Here is a 24,652-nt window from a genome sequence, read left to right on the forward strand (position 1 = left end):
GGTGATAGAGGGAGCAATATTTGGAGAATATGGCAGGTGAGGTAGGACTTCCCATTTTTATGTTTCCAAGCACATTTTACCTCTTTTGCAACGTGGGGTCGAGCATTGTCGCGCTGCAAAATCACTTTATCGTGCCTCTCGCTGTATTGTGGCCATTTGTCTTTTAATGCTCAGCTCAAATGCATGAATCGCATTCTATAATAAGCACCTGTGATTGTTTCACTTGTTTTTAAGCCCTCATAGTACATGACGCCAAGCTGGTCCCACTAAATGGTGAGCATGATCTTGGAGCCGTGAATATTCGGTTTGGTCATCAACATGGATGCATGGCCGGGATATCCCCATGAGTTTTTGCATTTAGGGTTATCGTAATGAACCCGTTTTTCATCCCCAGTCACAATGCGATGCAGAAATCCCTTCCGTTTTTGCCTCTGTAGCAACTGTTCACAAACACCGTTCAACGTCTCTTAGTTTCAGCTCACACGGAACCCAAGAACCTTCTTTCTGAATCATGCCCATAGCCTTGAGACGTTTTGAAATGGCTTGCTGTGTCACTCCCACTAATTGTGCCAATTCTACTCGAGTCTGATGCGAGTCTTGACTCAGCTATGTCTCCAATTCTGCATCTTCGAAAACATTCTCTCTTCCACCACTCTGCCGGTCTACGACATTAAAATCACCGTTCTTGAAGAGTTGAAACCACTCACGACACATTCTTTCACTAATAGCATGCTTACCATATGTACTTGAGAGCATTTGATGAGACTTGGCTGCTGCTTTCTTCATATTGAAACAAAACAGTAACACCTCCCACAAATGATGAGAATTAGGCTCGTAAACTGACATTTTCAATCGAGAGCAAGTTTATGATGCAGACACAAATCGACTAATGTTTGAATGAGGTTATGTTGACTGAGGTCCAAGCTGTTGTTGTTGTTGTTTTTGTTGGTCTTCAGTCCTGAGACTGGTTTGATGCAGCTCTCCATGCTACCCTATCCTGTGCAAGTTTCTTCATCTCCCAGTACCTACTGCAACCTACATCCTTCTGAATCTGCTTAGTGTATTCATTTCTTGGTCTCCCTCTACGATTTTTACCCTCAAAGCTACCCTCCAATAATAAATTTGTGATCCATTGATGCCTCAGAACATGTCCTACCAATCGGTCCCTTCTTCTCGTCAAGTTGTGCCACAAACTCCTCTTCTCCCCAATTCTATTCAATACCTCCTCATTAGTTACATGATCTACCCATCTCATCTTCAGCATTCTTCTGTAGCACCACATTTCGAAAGCTTCTATTCTCTTCCTGTCCAAACTATTTATCGTCCATGTTTCACTTCCATACATGGCTAAACATACAAATACCTCCAGAAAGTCCAAGCTAACTGCCTGATGTCTATGATCTGCGTCTTTCAATGGCTACTTACCGTTGTCGCTACCTATTGGCAAACAGCGGAAGCGAAGTTGGACACCATGTATTATTATTAACAAAATAATAAGCATTATCATTAATTAAATAAACAGTATGCTAAAAGATCTGTACATGTAAAACACTTGAAGCTCCTAATGAGATCAGGTTATTTTATAAAAATAAAAGGAATAAGGACTATCAGTAGAGTTAGAGTTTGCATTTAATGGAATATATCTGTACAACTTTTGTGTAGCTGATTCTGTAGACAAACTTTGGTTGTGTTATTGTACTGTTTGCCTCCAGCACCTATATACTTCTACAGAAAATAGAAAAACGTAATGAAGCAAGAGCAAAACACTAAAAAACCAATTGTAATAAGATTGTACACTGGTTTAATCAACATTCAAAAAATATAAATTAATAGCCAAGTCTGAGAACCAATTGATGAGTTTTTGTATTTAGTGTAATTGAATGCAGTTGGCCTGGCAAAAAGAACAGCAACATAAAAATGGCCAGCTGTACTTTTAGTAAAGTAATTAGAGTATTGAAAACAGATTACCCAACACATGTGAAACAAAGTTTATGATTGTGTATTACCAACTTTGATTTGTGGCAATGAGATATGGACTTTTAATGCAAAAATGATTCAAAAACTGAGGACTGGTCAATCAGCAATGGAGAGATGCATGTTGGGAATTAGTAGCAGCAGTAGGAAAACAAACCAACATACCAGGGAATAGACTGCAATGAAAATGAAATGGAAGTGATCAGGACTTGTAGCCACTAGCAGAAAGTTGTCTTAATGTTGATACTTGTTTTATGGGCATATGGCCACCATCCAAGGAATAATTATTTGCCTAATGATTCATATTCCAATGTTGGAGACATCATCAGAGGCTTAACAACTCAAAAAGCAACTAATCTCAACCAACTTCAGAAAACTGAAATGTTTATATGTACCCATGCAACAGTCGGTTCATGACGTCATCAGACTGCTGTCTAAGATCACGGAGTCACGCCGATATGTGTTCTGGAGCTTGTATTGGGGAAAAGTCAGTACTATTTGTTTTATTTAGAACTAAGGCCCACAACTTGTCCAATATCAATCCTCCTCTTCCTCCTCCTCCTCCTCCTATGTTGAAGTTGTTTTTGTGATTCTAAATTTCTATGTCCTCTCTCTGTGCACCCTAGCATAGCAATGTATAACAATAACTGAAATTTCTGGAGGGAGTAATATATAAATTAAGGGAAAAGCAATGACTCACCTATAGCAGATCAATATGTGGAGCACAGAAACATAACAGAAAACAGCATTCACATGAGCTTTCGAGCACCAGCTCTTTATCTATTAACAGCACACACACTGACACACACGAAGCCACACACACACACATTCTAATACACCCTCTCATAGTTGCCGGCCACATTCTAAGGTATAAGAAAGTACTGAGACAAAGATCTAATAAATGACCTGTAGATGGAATTATGAAATGAGCAGTAGCAACATGCATGCATATAGCTCAAGATTGTAACACATGAAAAAGTGTAGCAGTGGATGTCTAATGGTGACTGATAATGATATTCTACTCAATGGTACTACGAACAACACATCAAAAGAAAATTTAAAAGAAATGCTAAGCTGGTAGAGCATGCAATAGCAGGAAAAATTCTCCACAACACAACAGGATTTACTGCATATTTAAAAAGATAATATTTGGTTATTACTCAGGAAGAGTGACATCTTTATGACTGCAGGTGACACACAAAATGGCATCTGTATACAGATTGATGTCTCCACAGCACTGCCAGCAACTTAAATGAATATAAAAATTTATTTACAAGTGATAAATAACAAATGATTTTAAGAGAACAGCATTCCAAAATCTTAACTGAAAACTCCAGTATTGCATCACACTCACCTCCTTAGGTCTATGAAAACCACTCTCTTCCTCTTCTTCCTCTCCTTCGCCTTCTTGCTCATCATGAAAGGAGTCGGTGTAAAATAATTTATTTTTTGTTAATACAAAGAAGTGTTTATTCCATTCCTTGTCCACAGGGTCTTCCAGATACAAGATGCCATTTTTAACTGTGTTTCTGAGATCCACGTCCCTTGCTGTAAATGAAAACACAAGTAGCTCAAAAACTTAAAAAAACTGAAACATAAGAAAAAATTTGTCATAGTAGTACTATCAACTTCCCTGATTACGGCTTACAGTACCTCAGTTCAACTAATCATTAACCTGTCCACTTACACCCTTTTGCTGCTGTAAAGCAACGACAGTTTCGAGGAAAACACTACAGTAAGACCCACAGTCTTATTGGTGGGGGTGCTATAACTGTACCATTAGCTAGCTGATTTGTCTACTTTTTGCATCTCAACACACTCACATTATCTCCTTGATTTACATAGTGGTATAAATGCCTTGTATGGGAACTACACTCACTCATGTTTTTAATAGTCAAGAAACATTGTTTTTAAATTAGCATCTAAATTGTGTTTTCATCACATAAATGAGTGAAATGTATAAATTGTTTGTATCTGTAAATCATGGAAGAAGTACAGGTAACAACTTGCCATACAACTGAGGTGTTTAGTGGTTGATAGATACATATACAAGACTGAAAATGTTGCCTTATAAGTGTGTGGTCCATGAACAATGGCGATTTGCGCAGGTCGAAACAAGGATGGGGACTTAATTTTTACCAGTTCCAACATGCACAGACATGATTTGTGCTTGATGAAAATGTGTACCCCACAAATTGCTTGCTTGTTTAGTATTTGTTGCTCACCACCACCACCACCACCACCACCACCACCATCAGCCATGGCATTTCGCAATCAAATGGAATAAAATTTCACTAAGTAGCTCACTACAATTGCATACAATGCTTGCATTGCACACAACATTCACAGCAGAGTGCTCAGAACACTTCTCAACACTCAGTGGCTGTCAGGAAATACATGATTTAGGTGATCAGCACAAACCTAAACTCAAAGGCCATCTTTTGTGACTCCAACTATGGTTTGCTTTGAGGAAGGATATTGTCAGAAAGCCTAGCACTGCGTTTAGTTTGCTTCTGCGCCTACCTACTGCTGAACACCACAGTTATAAGAGTTATTACCTTTACTCTTTCCATTATTTATGTTACACCCAGGACTTTTCATTGTCATACTTGCATATTGTGTCTTTTGTTTATTAAAGGTTCTTCAAAACAGAAAGTGGTGATTTGCTACAAATGGTTGTAATCTGATGCCATTTCTTGTCAGGTAAAAACACTTGGTACTGCTCAGTATTCATGTATCTCACTGAAGACAGCATTGGAAGAATCATACAGAAGACCCAAAGTTAGGGAAAATCAATTCTCTAGACATACAGTTTAAAGACAGAAGCTGAACAGGAAGTGGGCTATAAGCTGAACAGGAAGTGGTCTATTTAATGAGAAGATGATGCAATAAAATTGTTATTAAGAACAGAGTAAAGGAAGAACTGACCACTTCAAATTGTGTTCTCATGTCACTGATCTAAAATAGCACAAAAATTTTCTTGAAGAAGGTTGATGATGCATACAGTTTGTTAAATTCTGCCATCTACAATATTATTCTGGGTCTCTAACATCCAAGGAACATACTTCTTCCTTCCCTGTTTGAGAGCATTAACATCTGTCATATCAATTTCTTCTACACAATTTCTACACACTGTGAATGATCTTCTGGCTCGATGGTGGCAGTGTATTTCGTCACCAGTTTGACTACGCAATGATAAGTTGCTGCTACCTTTCATGAGGCAGTTCACCAGCATCAACCAAGAGTACTGACATGGGAATAGTCCTGTAAGGTCCTATAGTTGGACTAATTTCTCCCAACAGACAACTCTGTAAAAAATGGTGAAGTTTTGGAAGACAGGGGGAAAGATATCTTGTCAAAGGTTCAGACTATGAAGATGCCATTAATAAAATACAATCAAATACCTAAAAAGTAAGTTTCCCAAACAGTTAAAAGACTGCAAGTCAATCTCTGCAAAAGGTGAGTGCAGATGTATGTGGGATTTAGGATTGGGCTATTGTACAAAGCAGTGAGCACTTCCAATAATTTACAGTTCCGTAATGATAGTGGCAGAAAATAGCATCTCTCATTCCATTTCTGACAGCTAAGAGTCAAGGCCAATGCAAAGACCAAAAAGGATCATCATCATCATCATCATCATCATCATCATCATCATTTACGGTCAGAGCTGCATGTCATGAGATAATGTGCTAAAAGTGTCTAATTTTGAAAATATGAGACATACTGGTAGAATTGTGAAGGCAGATCAATAGTCATTCTTTGACAGATGTCATAACATTGCCTGCAAATGACAGGGTCTGTATTCCAGTAGCAGCCTAGCAAAATAATCTAATGTTCTAGGAAGATTGACAACGGTGCATAGTCTACTGCAGAGTGAAAGACTCATTCTGAAAATAACTCGTAGGCTATGGCTAAGCTAGCTTTTCAAGATTTCTTTCCCCAAGAGTGCTAATGCAACAAGGTATGCACATGAACTCCTGTGAACTTTTAAAAATACAAAATGAGGAGTGTGAAGTTTTAAAAATACAAAAGAGGAGCCAGTAGAATTAAAGTTGTGCAGATGGGTCACCTGTCATGGTTGGCTACCTCAGTTATATAGAGCATTGCCTGTGAAATGCAAGTGTCTACACTGAGTTCCAGTCCAGTACAAAGTTTCAATTTTTCAAGTAGTTTCACAGTAGTGCACTCACTACCATAGAGTGGGAGAACACTTCTGGAGATTGTGTGTGTTGTTTATGCATGCAATTTTTCAAAGATGGTCAAAATACTGGCAAAAACAAGGATAGTAAGTACCTATAGCCTTGTTAATCGCAGCCCAGTGGAGTAAGTGCATCTGTGCATGATGGAGAACAATTGTTTTGCAGTTATGAAACTCAGCAGCTGTTTCCTATTGATACCCTGTATTTGTTGCAGGAAATTATCACAAAATGCCCATTGTACCAGAAAATTTGTGGGAGTCAAAAAATGCTGATACTCAGTGGTGCCAGCATTAAAATTTATGCCATGATGAAATGGAGAAAAAGTTTATTGGAAAGGATCTACATTTGTAAGGGTACACATACTGATCATTTAATGCTGGAGACCAGAAGCTGATACCAGGACTCATCATGGATCTGTATGGACAGGCAGCAGTGCTGGTGCATAATGTATGCATGATGAACTAGGACAAATTGGGACCTGCTTATTAATGCATACTCTAAATGGAATGGTAAACATTAATAATTATCATGAAATATTCAGAACTTGTAAACAAAGGTTCTCCACAAATCTGCAGATTAAGTTACCGACATTACAATACTGTTTGTCTTTGTTGCTGTCAATAATTTTTATGGCATTAAATATATATTAAATTTATTATGTGCTATTGACAGTATCATTCAAATGGCAAATGTGTCTTTGTGTGCTTTCTTGTATCACATTTATTTTTATGCTATTTTACCAATCAATCAATTAATTCAACCAACCAACCATCTGTCTGTTCCTGCTCCCCCCCTCCCCTTGCAGTACCTATTGCAATAAATATTCCCATATAAGAATGTCATCTTTCTGCATATGGCCATAGAGAAACTTACAGGCTGAATAACAACACTGAAACATCTTTCCAGGTGACCCAAAATCAAGTTGTAATGCACTGTCAGAGCCATGTCCACAGCAATGGATTCAATTGTATGTAATATGATACTTTACAGACATGTATTACTTGACGAAGCCAACCACAGACTCTGCCATATTGCGAACTAACTTAGCCATAGGATATAATAGGATCCCATTCAAAGTAATGAGCACTGTTACCTCAAAGTGTAGGCAAGGACAGTGATTACAGAAAATGCCTTCACAGGCAGCCATGACATCATTAAATTCATTGAAAATGAGAAGGAGAAAGGACTAACAATGCTAATGGAGAAGATGAAACAATGCACAAACAAAATACTAAAATTCAGTATGTCAATGGTGAGCAGATAACAATGGGAGGCACACCATCAGTAAACACTTCCGGGCTAAGGTGCCGTGGTCGATCTGTAGAACGTCTTCTCCCTGACGTTTCGTTCTCAACTACGGAGAACATCTTCCGAGCTGAGTCGACGACTGGCTGCTAGGAGCTGGGGCCGCCGCTTATATGGAGATCGTAGAGGGCACCACCGCACATCACATGGCGTGCGGTGGCGCCCTCTACGATCTCCATATAAGCGGCAGCCCCATCTCCTAGCAGCCAGTCGTCGACTCAGCTCGGAAGATGTTCTCCGTAGTTGAGAACAAAACGTCAGGGAGAAGACGTTCTACAGATCGACCACGGCACCTTAGCCCAGAAGTGTTTACTGATGAAGACGCCGGCTGTGAAAGCCTACATGGGATGTATGGGAGGCACAATTCAGAGCAGGGTGTTAGCCAAGCACATACCCCATGCAATCTATAAATATTTCTTTGTCAATGAGGATAAAAGTGTTATTACGCAGCAAGTTCAGCAACATTATGACTGTTGCACGGAACTGGATATCAAGGGTAACAAGGAAACTCTAGAAAAACATTCATGTCTGTGGGATTTGCTTCCATAGGGTGACTGTAAAAAGCGAGCCATCATGTACAACAAAATGACATAGTTCAGAAAAGGCTATTCTACAACAATTTTATGAAAAACTGATGTATCAGAATTGCAGTGGGCAGTGACTTATTAAGATAAAATGCAGGTTCATACACTTTACACTGGGAAACAATGTGTCACAGTTATAGTGTGCAAGGAGCAATGCCAAACAAAATTTGCTGGTCATTATTTAGTTGTGCTATCCAGGGCATTAGCATATAATTGGATACATCGTTGCTGCTGTACTCTACTCGTAAGAATGCTGGAGTGTACACTTTTAGTGCCTCCCCTCCCTGTTCCTCAGGAATAGAAACGATGGTGCTGCCATCCCGGCCAGGTCTTCCATTTGCTTTCCCAAAGTAATAAATGGGTCTAACAATTAAGTTAGCCTTGCTGATATGGAAGAAAAACTATGTGTTTGAAGTAGGCAGGCCTTTGGAAGAGACTGTGTGTGATGGCAGAAAGGCTAAGGAAACTACAATATTGAAGCACAAGGGGAGCGAGCATCACAATCTAAAACAAACAGCCCAGGGGTAAAGGATATCAGAACAGTATCTCTCAAGAGGTAGTGGGAGACTCAGTTACTGTCTTCATCTCGGAGAAAAAAGTAGTGGTCAGTTTGTTTTCACAGATCGGGACCTCTGACTTTTTAGGTTTTACCGGTACAACAGATGAATGGTATATTCTCGGGTGTCCAGATGAATAGACAATTTCATTTTTCATGTAATATTTGGGAAAGTGTGAAAGTCATCTTCACCAGGTGAAAAAGTGTGTCTTTGGTGATTACACAGTCAAGGCAGTGAGCATTTAATACTATTGCTCGAGGCACCAGATGAAGATGATTGACCCTGTTATCTAATATTGTCCACAAAAATGATCATTAACCAAAATAGGCCCCTGAAAACATATAGCGTAATTTTATTCTGATGGAGAAGCAAACCTTGAATGTTCAAGTGCCATCTTAACACCCCACATGCCTGTCACACATCCTGTATTCTGTCTCGTAGATATTTGGTGAACTATCTTCACATTATATTTCATCTCTGAAATATCCCAATTTTGAACAATAGAAAATTCAGGATGGAAGGTAACAATATTATGAGAAGGAAAGTCATTCAACCACCACAATCAGTCTTTTATTTATTTATTTTATTTTATATTTTTTATTTATTTCTATCCTTTTCCACTACTTCCCCCCTCGCACCTCCCCCTGCTTGCCGCCCAACCTGAAGCACTTCACTTCATGGTCTGCCATACCCACCATACTATCCCTCCCCTACGCTGCCCAAGCCACCTCCTTTCCCTCACCCAGTCGCTGCTCCTATCATGCACTGGTGCTGCTGCTCACAGTGTGGTTTCAGTTGCCTGAGACTGCAGTCGTGTGTGTGTGTGTGTGTGTGTGTGTGTGTGTGTGTGTGTGTGTGTGTGTGTGTGTGTGTGTCTATTGTTGACAAAGCCTTAACTGACCAAAGCTACTAGACAAACTACCGTAATCTATGACTACTTATGATAGTGTGCAGTAGCCTATGGTAGTTTTACAACTCTACCCATATTTTTTGATAATAAATGACAGAGTTATACTACCTTCCATTTCATTTCCCACGTCATTCATGAGTATCTGGAAACTAATTTTGGTGACAGTGACAGCCCTTATATGCGATCAGAATTGGATTTTGTGATAGATCTTTCAATAATATTCAGCTGTTTTAGTTGGTGAGGGCTTCAAGCATAACCCTCTTGACAGCCAAATGTGTTTCATTCAGTATCTCTCTATCTGTGGCCCTGTGTTTTGTTTTAAACTTATTATGCAGATATCACTGTTTCTTTAGAAGTTCTTCACAATGATTGAATACCATGGGAGGTACCTCCCATCATGAACTATTCTATTAGGTTCATGTTTATGTAGTGTATGGTCAATTGTTCTTTCAAATTTGAGCCACAGTTCTTCTATATGCTCCTGCCCAGAGAATAATTGTTTCGGGTTCCTCTGAGATGTGACATGACTGGCTCTTTAAATAACTCAATAAATACATAAACCTTCCAATTTGCTTTAGCTGATCTGTGTAATTAATCCTACTCACTGTAGCTGATCTTTGTAAACAATAATCTTTATTGCTGCAACTGCCTCATAGTCACTGATACCAGTTGCAATGTGGAGACCCTCAGAGAGATAAAGTCTCTTCATTGCCATTAGGACTTCTATATTTCCCTCATAAGTGGAGTCCCTACGTATCTGTTCTAGATATCTATCAGAGAAGGCAATTAGTAATGTTTCACAAAATGTCTTGTCATCCCTACCACTTACAAAACTATAAATCAACCCAACTAATTGTTGGACAGTACAAGTCTCCTCCACTGATGACAGTATGGTTAGGTAACATTGATACTAGCAAACTGAGGTTCTCTATAATGTTTTCAGTTAGCTCTGGGGCTGAGCCTGGTGGTAGATAGAAAGATCCAATTATAAGTTCGTACCCACCCTTGATGCCGAGTCTTGGCCCAAACAGCTCACATGCAGCTTTCATTTCTATCAAAGTGGATTTGAGTTTGTCTATTGAGATAAATCTATTGAGATAAATACGCTGCCTCCATTTCCCACTGGCCTCTCCTTTCAATATACTCTTACACCTACCCCAAAAATCTCACTGCTATTAATTCTGGGTTTTAGCTAGCCTTCTGTACTAGGTATTACATAAGCTCCCACTGCTTTTAAGAATGGCTGCAAACTCTACCACACTGTTGTTAATTCTTCAGCAGCTGATCACTAGCACTGGAATTATTTCATGTGTGGGGGCCATTTCTTTGAGTGAGTCTTGCCCTAATATTTCGGACCCTCCTACAGCTAACACTATCTGATTTGGACGCAGAGTCACAGGAGAGAATGAGGATGGACGGGGGGGGGGGGGGGGGGGGGGGGGGGGGGGATCTTGTGTGCACACCACATGAAGCAAGCCACCTGGGTAGCAGTGTCTGATGTGTAGTGCATACCTGATTCTTTTAGTGGAGCCTTACAATTCTCAACCCTTTAGCACAACTCCAGGAAGTCACAGAACCTTCGAGGTCTCTGGTTCAAGGCTTCTAATCAGCTCAGAACCAGAGGGCCTTGATCAGTTCTGGAGACAACATTGCGGACTGTGAGGTTTGTTGAATCTCCGTGCACAAGGCTGGTCTTCTCAACTTTCTCTGCCAGTCATGGAATGACCCAAGAACAACCTCAGAACCCAGACAACAGGTATCATTTGTTCCAATGTGCACCACAATATGTAGTTGGTTGCACCCTGTTCCCTCAATGGCTGCTAGAATAGGCTCTTCAACATGATGAGCGAGGCTCCCAGGCATACACACTGAGAGCATCTGATGTTCTTTCCTGTCCCTTGCTGCCATTTCCCTATGGGGTAGCATTATTTGTTGTAGGTTTGAACTGCCAAAACACTGTCAGCAAGGCTGGTCTTCTCCTCAGCCCTCTCTGCCAGTTGCTGGAATGATCCAAGTAGGATCTCTCAGAAAACACACATTAGTTGTTCCAATGTGTGCTACGATCTGCAGTTGGTTGCATTCTGATCTGTCAATGGCTACTGGAAGTGCCTCTTCAACGTGTTGAATGAGGCTGCCACGCAAATACATAGAGTGCAGAAGGTGATCCTTCTGTCCCGTGCTGCAATTTCCTTTAGGGGTGCCATTATTCAAGATACGTATGAACTGCCAATGATTAACTGATCGCCTATCCTTTTGCATTTGCCTCCCTTCAACATGGAATACAGCAGGTTACTCAACACGTGCAGTGTGTGTAACTGCTTCACGTTCAGTTTCAGTTTCAGTGGAAGACACTACCTTGAATTTCTTGGTTAGTGGTATGAGTGTAATACACTGAGCTCTCCCTGGTCCACGGACACCTGCACAGGGCCTCTGGACCTGCCATACACACACCACTCACAATGAATCACATGCGCAGTGACAGGTCCTGTATTCCTCCAGAGGAGACAGTACCTATCGGATATCTCTGGTCCATGTCTCTCAACATTTTGCCCAACAAGCCCATTCAAAGCAGCTTCTAATCACTGTACAGCAGTCAGTGCAATTACTAACCGCATACAAAGAGTAACTAACTGATCATGTACCTGGGAAGAGGTTCATCTACACACACACATTAAGAAAGATACACTATGATGCATGGCAGAGGGTACCTTGTGCCACTACTAGTCATTTTCTTTTCTGTTCCTCTCGCAAATACAGCAAGGGAGAAATGACTGTCCATGTGCCACCGTATGAGCCCTAATTTCTCTTACCTCAGCTTCACTATCCTTATGTGAAAAGTGCATTGGCCACAGTAGAATTATCTGAGTCAACTTCAATGCTGGTTCTGAAAATTTTTTGAATGGTGTTTTGCAAAAAATAACATTGTACTCTCTCGAGGGATTTCCATTTGAGTTCATGAAGCAGCTCCGTAATATTTGTGTGTTGACTGGTAACAAATCTAGCAGTCTGGCTGTGAACTGATTTAATATATTCCTCTAATCCAACCTGTTGGGGATGTCAACCACTTGAGTAGTACTCAAGAATGGGTCACTTCGGTGTTCTGAATGTCATCTCCTTTATAGTTGAGCTACACCTTCCTACAATTCCCCTGATAAACTGAAGTCGACAATTCACCCTAACTGCTACCGCCCTTACATGTTCATTTGATTTCATATTACTTTGCAAAATTACTCCTAGATATTTCATCGATGTGACTATGTCAAGCAACACACTGCTAATGCTGTATTCGATCATCACACAATTGGTTCTCCTATTTATCTGCATTAATTTACATTTTTCTACATTTAGAGCAAGCCGCCATTCATCACTCCAACTAGGAATCTTATCCAAGTTCTCTTGTATCCTCCTACAGTACAAACAGTGGCACCTTCCCATACACTACAGTGCCTTCAGCACACAGTTTCTGATTATTGCTCATCCTCTCTTTCAGGTCATTTATGTATACAGATAACAGGAGTGGCCGTATCACACTTCACTGGAACACTCCTGATAATAACCTCATTTCTGATGAACACTTGCCATCAAAGAGGACATACTGGGTCCTATTATTTAAGAACTCTTCAAGCCACTTACATATCTGGGAACCTATTCTATATGCTTGTAGTTTCATTAAGAGTCTGCAGTGGGACACTGTACACTTTTCGGAAATCCAGGAATATGGAATCTGCCTGTGGCTGTTCATCCATGGTTTGCAGGACATCATGTGAGAAAAGGATGAGCTAAGTCTCACACAAGCAATGCTTTCTAAATCTGTGCCAATCAGTGGACAGAAGCTTTTCCATCTCAAGGAAATTTATTACATTCAGACTCCAAATATGTTCAAGAATTCTAAAGCAAAATAATGATAAGTATATTGGTCTGTAATTTTGCATGTCCGTTCTTTTGCCCTTCTTATATACAGGAGTCACCTACGCTTCATTCCAGTCACTTGGAACTTTGCGCTGGGCAAGAGAATTGTGATAAATGCAAGCTAAGTAATGCCAAATGGGTGCTCCACTTGGATTTGGCTGCTTCCAGACGGGCTGAATTTGTTACTGGTGCAAAGTTTATCTGAACAAAAATTAATTAATTTTAAATTGCCCTTGACAATATTATTTTAATTTCATTTGATTTGCATGTTCCCTTGAAGATTTGCAGCTACAATGCCCAAACAAGTGGTTTATGTAAATAACGAAAGACAAACTTGGAATAACACTTACAGATTCTTCTAAGTTGACTTTGTTTCTCAAGCATTTCTCAAGGTTATGATCACTAATAAATTCATGTAAATCTTGAAAACAGTGTCAATACAAGGAGAGGGGAAAAAATTGGCAATGTTAACTAGTGTTGGGATGGGAAACTAAATAAACACAACAGTTATAATAAGTGCAAAAAAATATTGCAACACAGGCATCGAATTCATAGGAGCTAAATATCTTCATGAGCAAAAAACTTTAAATACTGACTTAGATGGAATAGATTAATGAGCTTGCCGTCAAAATTTACAGTATACATGACGGTACAGAATGCATTACGCACAACGCTCTTAGGCAGCCGAAAATTCTCAAAGATATACCATTCTTCAAGTAAGTACACAATTAAAATAAGCAATGATTAATTCTGAATAATGATTATGATGCCAAAAGCTTCTAAAAAACACAAATTAAGTTTACAATGGATGATATAGTGTGAATTTTCTGTGGCACTCGCAAATGTTAAAAAAGGCACAATAAATTATTACACACAATCCTTGATAATCAATGAATGACTGCATAAGAATGGCACAAACAGTAAAATATTAGAATCCAGAATTTCTAGTCTGACCTATCTGACACACAAACTGTCTCACGCAAAGGAAAATCCAGAAGTCCACTTATTTATGTAAGTAAACATGGGAGACCTACAGATTTTTTAATTAGATGAATTTGTGACACCTTCTACACTAGTGAGCCCCAGATGAATACTGCACTGTCCATTTAGTACAGTCAAAATAGCAAAAAAGTCATGCGTCAAAGTAGCATGTCTAACAACTGGGATGGCCAACAATGTTTTTGCCACACTTTCACACTGTCAGTCTGCTTAGTCCCACTCCTTAGTGTTGTTGTCCATGACAAGAATCTCCACTGGCTGAGTGGTCTTGTCCACAGAGTTGGCCAAGACACAGAAAGGTTCCACACATTGATAATACCAATGTGAGCATCCTCATGGTACTATATTATTTGAATGAAAAGAAACAGCAGGAGCATAAGAGGAAGTGGGTGCAGTTCCTCTTGAAAGACCACTTAAAATTTGGTGAATTTCATAAACTGTTTTGAAAAGTAGAGCTATATGACAAGCACATGGATCATTTTAGGTTCTTAAAGTTACTGTCACATCATAGTGTGAAAATCCTTTTTATAGGCAAAGGTTCAAGGTCTTACTCTTCTACAATTCCAGAAAATACTGACAGAGCTACCCGTTAAATAACACTTCATTTTTGTGTGTGCCAATTTCATCTTTAAAGTAACTTTAGGGTTATCCTCCCAGCTTCGGGAAAATGCCAATAACAATTATAAAATAATGATTGTCAGACCATGAGCGTGTAATGATGTACATTAAGCTGTATATACACTTACTGCTACTTTGCTTTTGTGAACCACAAAATTAATGTTGCAAGCAAGTGTATGACAGAATTATGTACTACTCATTTGAAGGATGTGGATATTGTAGCCATAAGCCACTTGGAGTAAAGGTCCCACACAGTCCATGGATTTCATTTAAATGTGCCAGGAAAGGAATTACTCGTCGAAAAAAATACATACCTTCATTTCAAGGAAGAGTGAAGAGAAAAGGATAAGTGGCAAACAAATGGAAAGGGCAAGATGTTTTAGACGAGTTCATCCAAAAATGTCATCGGGCAAATGCAGATTACCATGTGGTTTAAACTGAATAGGCCAGAAGCCAACAATCAGGTGGTCAGTCAAACGCAAATTATGGTTGACTCTGAAGATGACAGAGATGACTGAAGTAAAACTTGTACACACTCCAGAAGTTAATTCACCTGTTGATTGCTACCAGCAAACAGAAGCCACACACACACACACACACACACACACACACACACACACACAAGAAAGAAACCGAAAATTTTTTAGGGTTACTGCTGTATTAGAAATGCCACTAGATAACAAACTATAAATCCTTAACGGGACATCCTCCTTAAGCATTACTATTCCTCAACAGTAGTTGTCAACACCAGTATTATTTTTCGAATTTTGGACAGGTCAATATTATCTCAGTTGCTTTTCTGAAAACTTTCATATAATTTTATACACAGTATGTTATATTTCTAGCTAAAATTTATGAAAATGAATTAATTTATAAAATGTTTTAGTCTCGATGTTATCATCAGTAAGTGCTAGTTCTGAATGTACAGTTAAAATTATTTTTTCAGAAACATTTGATATTACTAGCTATTGGCACACTTAAAATTTCTTCATCGGGTTGCCCTCCATGGGGTGGGTGCACACAACGACTATGGTTATATTGGGTTAGATAGAGCAGCAATCAGTCATAGAATTAAGTTGCTTTAATATGACATTTATAGTCACAACGCAGATCAGCTTTCGACCTGTGTCAGGTCATTATCAATGCAACGCGGAATTGTAGCAGTTGTTCGTGCTCAAGTGAATGCTTACACTCAAATCTTTATAAAAATCTAATGTGGACAATAGATGGAATAAGGAAGAAGGGGTGGGAGGGGAATTACAAACCGCTTCAACTAAAGTTTCTAAATGCCAGATTTTGTTGTATTCCACCATAATGTTCAGACACTCATGAATAAAATTACCATGTTGGAAGCACTACTCCAGTATAAACTAAATGTAGACAATTTGCAATACTGAAAATTGGATGGGAAATGACAAAATAAAATTTATCTCAATCTCTGGATATGCATTAGCCAGTCATTTTAGCCAATAGTTCCCCAAACACTAGGGTTCAGCTATTTTTGTGAAAGAGCAAATAAATTTATGTGATATCAACAAAAGTTATATTGACTTGCCTTCAAACTTTCCATTAGTAAACTGCCAGGCCTTGATTTCATAATTAGTAACACATATAGAGCACTAAGTGCAAATCTGCCAGTCCTCATGAGCAAAGCAGGGGTTCTGCTGAACAGGATCAGTCTATTAAATATGAAAATAGTTCTGTGTGGTGATTTCAATTTTGATTTTTCAAAAGACAGTAGTACTAGAGATGCTTTGATAAATCTATCCAACACGTTCAATATAATCCCCACAATACACAGCCCAACAAGATTAACAGAATGTACCAACACCATCATTGACCAAATATGACCCAAGTTACAAATTCACGAGTAGAGTACTGAGCATGCTGTGTGTAGAAATTCCAACGGGTAGCAGCAGTTGCAAAAAAGTAATTGAAAAAATAACTTTTTCTGAAGATAACATTAGAACTTTTAAAATTTCTTGCTTCCTAAGGAAAATTTAGAAAGAAGCTCCATTCAGAACAATGCTGATAGCATGTACACGAGTTTTCATAATATATTTCTTCACTATTTTAATGTAGCATTTCCACAGAAGTAAAAACAGTAAAACCTAACAACAATAAGCAATGGGTAACTAAAGGCATAAAAATTTCCAATGAGAGAAACAGATTTCTGTAGCATTGTTGCAAGAAGTATAGCGTTAACCAAGAATTTGCAGACTATTCTAAAGCCTACAAAAGAATAAATGGTAAAGTAGTCTAATGGGCAAAAACTAATTGGAATGACAATTTGATAAGAAACTCATCTAGCAAAATGAGAACCAAGTGGAGAGTTATAAAGATAGAAACTTGTACCCGAGTACAAAAAAACATGTATCATTACTAATACTAGAGGGCTCAAACATCACAAACCTAAAATCTGTTGTGACGAAATTCAATGAATATTTCGCTTCACTAGCTGAAGACCTCATTCTAGTAATCTACAAAGAACCAGTCCCCAGTTTCTCCAGAAAATAAGTGATTGTAGATGCCTCTATGTATGTTTTATGTAACAAATTCCAATGAAATTATAAGTAAAATTAAATCATTAAGCAATAAAATGTCAAGTGGCCCTGATGAAGTACCTGACTTCATACTAAAAGCTTGTGTTCACCACATAGCAAAACCACTGGCAAAAAATGTCAACCTTTCCCCAGAAACTTGTGGCATTCTAGATGTTCTCAAACTAGCAAAAATTTCACTGCTGCTAAAAAAAAAGGTTCTCCTGATCAAATACTGAACTACTGACCTGTGTCACAGCTCAGTTTCTTCTCAAAACTACTAGAAAAAAATCTTTTACAACAGGCTCTTAAGTTTCATAAATAAATATTCACTTCTTACTGTACAACAACATGGTTTTACAAATTCTAAATCTACGCAGACAACTGTTTTTGAATTCTTATACTGCACTTTAAAATCCCTTGATCAACATGAATTAGCTGCAGGTATTTGTCTAGACCTGTCAAAAGCCTTCAATATCCTAGATCATAATATTCTGTTTGAAAAATTAGAAAGGCAAGAACTACGAGATGTGGCACATAGCTAGTTGTGCTCATACATAAAAAACTGGAGGCAGAAGGTATTACTTCAGCATAAATTCAACACTAAGGACAAAACAAGAAACAATTCCTTCCTTTCTAGTGAATTACTGATAAAATGTGATGTGCCACAGGGTTCAATCTTAGGTCCACTGCTCTTCTTGATTTATGTGGACTGTATCCTATTAGCTGATGACACCAGCATATTGCTTACTGGATCCAGCTCGGAAACCTTGCAGTCAACAGCAGAAAGTTCAATGGAAAGACTTTCTTAGCAGGTTACGAAAAACAAACTCATTATAAATATTTAAAAAATGGTGTGTGTCAACTTTCATTTATTTTCTCCATTTAATCAAATGTCTATTCAAACAGGACTGAAAGATTAGTCCCTAGAAAATGTAAGCGCCACAAAATTTTTGGGTTTGTGGGTTCAGCAAGACAAAGTGGGACACATATAAATAACTTGTCTAGGAAACTATTTTTCTGTGTGCTATGGTCTAAGAATATTAAAGTCTACAACAAGCAAACCATCAGTACTGCAGGCATTTTACGCACAGTCCCACTCATAGCTTTGATACGGGATCATTTTCTGGGGATATTCAACACACAGCATAAAGGTTTTTAGAATGCAAAAACAGAGCTCTAAGAATAATTTGTGGCCTTAAAAGAATGGGGTCCTGTAAATCTCATTTTACTGAGCTTAGTGTTCTGAATGTTCCTAGCTTGCTCATTTATCAAACTATCTTGTTCGCTAGGGACTACCTCTTGGAAACAGGCAAACTACTACAAAACAAAAATGTACCCAACTATTGCAACAGGGGGAAATCAAATATTCCCCAAATATATCACAGAATTACAATGTATCAGAGGAGCATAATTAACATTAGTGTAATACTACACAATAAGATACCCAAGGAAATAAAAAAATCGCTAAACATCCAAAGTTTGAAATTGAACTAAAGGCACTTCAAATAAAGCACTGTCTCCATACGGTAAAAAAATTTATGAAAATGTAACAAAAAATGTTACTCAAAAATTAAATTGTAAGAACATGTACCTAATTTTAATTTGCTACTATTTGCTAAGATTACGTATTATTTTAGCTTTTCTTTGACCTGTCCAATATCAATTGTATAATTTGTGCTGTATGATATAACTGGACTAATAAAAAAATCAAACAGTCATTACCATCATCATTTTTGCTCATAAACGCATCCTCGTCAACACCATCTGGGAGTTTTTTGTGCTTAATTATAATTTTACGCCGTAGCTGGTGTGGTGATGGCAGCTGACTTTCATTCTTCTCATAAAGCTGCACGAGTAGCATTTCGCCAAACACTTCCAGCATTACCTTTGCCATCTTGCGCTGCTGTGGTACAGAGCAGTTGTCCTCTATGGACAATATTAGTGGGTATCTGAAAAAAAAAAGAACATATACAATTTAGCACTGCTGAGTTGCACTAATCATTACTTTCTCTCTTTGGTACAACATTAAGAGACAAAGTGGTGCAGAGAAAATCTATACTTTTGAAATAACAGTACCAACCAAAAAAGTCAGTTACCCCAGGAAGCAGCACGCTAATACCACGTGACGTCACCTCTGGTCTTGATAATAGTCTCAATCTGGCAAAGGAGAGAGAGTCCACACATTATTTCAGATATACTGCCTATAGCTGAGGCTGCTCATTGACGATTAGATCCTGGAGAACTAAAGAACTGCAGGGATGCTAATTGCTATGTTACACAGGCTGTTCCAAATACAAGGTGATCGGAAATTCCCATTAAAACTTCTAGGACTTGTAGAGGGGTGTGAGTACATACTATTTTGAATAGGAACCCATGTCCAGAAACAAACCATTTCCATTCTACGATGGTTCAATTCCGATGTTCAATGTGCCCATGCGCAAGGGAAAGAGATCAGAGTTGCCAGTCCTAGTATACAATAGGGTAGACAGGATGTTGTGTACTATGTCAGTTCGTTACCTGATGTCACTTAAGGTCTGCCTTGTTACAAACTGTACATCTCTGACACAGTAAACATGGTTTGGAATACATTTTCAGAATACACAGGCATGCCCCTTGTGTATGGCACAGCTCAAGGTCACAGAAAAGCCGCTAGTCAGCTTTATCATGAATGTTTTCTGCAACATAGCACGCCATTGCATAAGCTTTGCACAAGTTCACAATGGCTATGAGAAACTGGTACCTTTACCATGAGGAAACAGGAATGTGGTGCTCCAGGGCAATGTCGCACACTTATATTTGAAGAGGATGTACTGCATCACATTGAAGAGAGCCTGTCAATGAGTTCTATAACAACTACACATGCAATGGATATTAGTCATAGTATTGTCAAAGATGTCCTGTGTGAGTCCAGCCATTTCTCCACAATGCATTGCATACTGCACGTACTTATTGCACTGCTCCATTGACACACCTCTGTTTCCATGTCCTGTTCATAGATGAACATAAGTTCACTAAGGAACTTTGTTCTGAATTTGTGAAACAGCAATGTCCAGGCACGAAAAACCTTATGCCACGCATATTTAGAGATTTCAGAAGAAGTTTGGTATTAACATGTGGGCAAGTATCCTGGACAGTCATGTGATTGGGTTATACCTCCTTCCACTCAAGCTAACTGGTCCTGCATATCTGATCTTCCTAGAAAACATATTGGACCCATTCCTGGAAAGTGTGCCACTGAGTGTCTATCAGGAAACGTGCTGCACTGCCTCACTGCTCACGCATGGTACGGAGACATCTCAACAGACGATATGGTGGAATCTGGATAGGCCGAGATGGTCCAACCGTGTGGCCGGTGCAATTCTCAAATTTAATTCCTGTGGTCTGGTTCATTTCGGGTCATGTGCAAAGTTTAATTTACGAGACTCCTATAGAGACAGAGGAACATCTTCTGGCACGAGTTCTGGCTGCTGCACTAGAAACTGATAAGACACTTGGTGGGATGGAGAGAGTACACCAGAACATGCATTGTTGGTACAATTTCTGTAACAATGTTGGTCACCACATCAACCTGCTATTGTAATGCATCAGTACTATGCTGTACATACAATATGCTGGGTCCTTTATTGTTTTGGAATACCGTAAACATGTAATGTGTAAATACAAACAAATGTGCTCAAGAGATAAATGAATGTTTATTATGTTTCCTTTTGAATTGTTATCTAATAATTATACTGTGTCATGCTCATTTCAGTTCCTCTAGCGGGAGTGGACGAGTTAAATATCTGAACTGAAACTCTGATAGAACAGAAATGTTATGTTTCTGGACATGGATTGCTATTCAAAATATTACGTACTCACTCCCCTCTACGAGTCCTAGAAGTTTTTAATGGGAATTTCCGAACACCCTACAGTTCTGGACATTTTGTATGGGCTTAAGATCAAGTAATTTAGTGAGCCAGTTAAAGTGTCATAGGGCGCCTGTAATGCTCATCAAAGCAGGAACATATGCTTGCAGCCCTTTGGACATGGACATTATCATCTTGAAGATGATAGCGTCCACGATGGACTCATCACAAAGATGTAAAAGAAAGGGAAAAACTTGGTCACTGAAAATGTCAGAATAGTAACCCGGTTCAAGTTCAAGGTAACTTGAATGAGTAGGCTGAGTCATGATGCATAAAATATCTCTGGCACATCACAGAGCCACCTCTGGCCTGAACTACACCCTCCACACACCCAGGGTTAAGCTCCTCATTGGGACATTGGTGCGATGCCTGCAGGCACCTACTATTCACTTTCTGCGTTGTTAGGCCCATTGAATGCATGCAGTTTTATGTGCATCCATTAGCAATATGCATTTCTGAGGTACCCAACTTTTAACATCAATTGCAAGCAATTACCTTCACAATTCTCACTACTGTCATGGCTCAGGTCACTGGGGAAGGGTCACACTACTGTCAGGCTCAAGTTCTACACCATCTGCAACATTCCAAAGTGACCAGCATGTTCTTTTAGGATGGTGACTATTATTTTGTTAGGTGAAATTATGAACAACTTTGTTTACTTGCAAGTTATCTTACTTCCTGTGTTTGTAGCATGCACATGTTTGAGTATGTAACTATAGAGCATTAAAAGTTCTCAATACAGCCTTTGTTCAGCCACTATAGAATAAAGGCTCTGTAAAACAACAACAGGGAAGTTCTCTCTGCCATTCCCTCAGTTATCTGCTACTAAGGCACTTCAAAATGTGGGCACATACCTATACTGATTCCTTGAAACTAAGACACAGACCTCTACTGGTTTCTTGAAACTAAGAGTTGTGTCTTCCAGTTGCAGTTTGGATTGATCAAAAGCTTGACGCCTGCCTGCCCAGCTGCCCACCTGCCTGCACACACACACACACACACACACACACACACACACACACACACACACACACACACACACACACACACTTACACACACTTACTGGGGTAAAATTGAAGCCTGTGGTTTAATTGCATAATTCTTGTTTTCTTAATGATAGTTACTGATCTTAAAGGAAGGACCATGCAGGAATAGCAGAAAACTCCAGAAGTCCCATTCATAAAGTTGTTGGATAAATTGTGTTTACAAATAGTATTGTAGGCATTTTCAAAATCAGAAGGTGTTTCTATGAAGTGAGGCCTACACAAAACAGTCCCTTGTACAGCAGCCTCAAGGATTATTAGATTGTCTAGTGTAGAGCAGTACCTATGGAAACTACACTGAAGAAAACAGAGGAGCTTTTTGGTTTTTAGAATCCATACTAAGACATTGTTGATAATTTGTTCAAATGTCTTCATCATAGAAGTGATGAGTGTTACATAGTGATAACTACTTGGGCTGGTGTGATTCTTCCCAGATCTCAGAAGAGGGATCATGATTGATTCCCTCTAAAAAATACAGAGTCTGTTGCTCAGAGTGGATACCATTAAAAGCATGAAGAGGTAGTTCTTTCAATCAATATCCAAATGTCACAACACATCCTGGTGTACTTTACCTGGCCCTGGTTAGCCACAGATGGAGTATGCTCTAACACATCCATACGTAAGAGGTAGTTGCACTCTTCAGAGTTGCTGGACTTAAAAGTCCAACAGTATCCTCTCAGTTAATTTCTTTCTGCATTGGAATTTGGTATCCTGATTGGCATTAAATGTAATTTGTTCAAAGTATTCTTTCTTTGCTTGGCCTTTTACACTAATCCTTCTCAATGATTTCTGGTGGTGTGAAACAGTTAACAGATTATAAAAATTCTCACCATGACTGCTTTTTTGCTATCTCTGAAAATGCGCTGCACTTTTGCCTGGACAAAGCAAGAGGCTGTAAGATTGTCAGCAAATGGAATTTTCATAGTGCCACTCACTTGTCCTTGACATCTAAATGCCATTCTTTGCTTCACCATGGGATTAACCATCTGGTAGGTTTAACTGACAACTTTAGGTAGACACATCTGCAGCCCTGGGGTGATGGTAGTTACATACCTTATCATGTCCTGGGTGCTGGACTGATGTTATAATACAGCCAGGATGCTTCAAAGTGTTCAACTGACTTTGTTTAACATCCATTTAGGTGTCTCTGTAGCATGAGCTGAGGTATCCGGCAGCTGAATCCAAAACGCAAAATGGTCACTAGAATGCAAGTCCTCTGCTGCTTCCCATAGGGCAGTACTAGCTAGCATGGGAGAGAAAAATGGCAGATCAACGGCTGCAGGTGGTCTGTTTGCACTGCTGAAGTGTGTGTTTTTTCCATGTATTGAAGTGGTAGACATTCAACAAGAGAAAAATGGCAGATCAACGGCTGCAGGTGGTCCGTTTGCACTGCTGAAGTGTGTGTTTTTCCATGTATTGAAGTGGTAGACATTCAACAAGAGGAACCTCTCCACTACTTGACCCCTGAGACTAGTGTATGTAAAGTCTGACTGAATATGGTGTGCACTGAAATCTCTGAGGAAGAGAAAAAATGAATAATGTCCTCAAAGGACTCATTATGCACATGTTAATGAACAGGAGAGATACAGGGAGTACACAGTTATTCTTAATGGTGTAAAAACCTGAAGACATACTGTCTAGAGGTGGGTGGCAAGGATGGCTTTTATCATGGATAAATACTGCCACTCCCCATCTGGCCACCTCACCATCAGTATCATCTTTTCTGTTGATTGCATGTGCATTTACATGTGCACAAGTTCAGCCAATATCTACTGCCTGTGCTTCTGTGGCAGCACTGACTTTGATTACAGCTTTTCTCAAAGTGGCAGCACAGGAAGTTGAGAAAATTTAAGATTGCAGGGCAATATATTCCTTCCTCACCTCAGTATACAAAATTCTCTTAGTCATATTGATTTCTTGAATTTTCTTTTCTTCTAACAACAATGGGCAATTTGTGCCACAAGCAGGGGCAGATAGCATTCAGGGCTTGAAAGAAAGCCAATGTGCACTCAGTATGTCTGCCGGGGGGCCTCATCCAAGATGTGGAGACGCCCTTGCCTGTGGCTATCGGTGTGCATGGTGCAGCCGTCTCAAGGTGTGGCTCA

General features: G+C 39.2%; 1 protein-coding gene across 1 annotated transcript in view; it reads right to left on the reverse strand.

Moving 5' to 3' along the window:
* The window catches only part of LOC124612534 (1-phosphatidylinositol 4,5-bisphosphate phosphodiesterase gamma-1), a 258,728-nt gene that overhangs the window by 161,657 nt on the left and 72,419 nt on the right, over positions 1-24,652 (reverse strand). Inside the window, exons 8-9 of the mRNA XM_047140800.1 lie at positions 19,321-19,547; positions 3,329-3,522 (exon numbers count right to left, since the gene is read on the reverse strand). Coding sequence (XP_046996756.1) covers positions 3,329-3,522; positions 19,321-19,547 — 421 coding nt within the window. The remainder of the gene's footprint in view (positions 1-3,328; positions 3,523-19,320; positions 19,548-24,652) is intronic.

The sequence above is a fragment of the Schistocerca americana genome, chromosome 4 (assembly GCF_021461395.2).
Source record: "Schistocerca americana isolate TAMUIC-IGC-003095 chromosome 4, iqSchAmer2.1, whole genome shotgun sequence".
Classification (NCBI taxonomy): domain Eukaryota; kingdom Metazoa; phylum Arthropoda; class Insecta; order Orthoptera; family Acrididae; genus Schistocerca; species Schistocerca americana.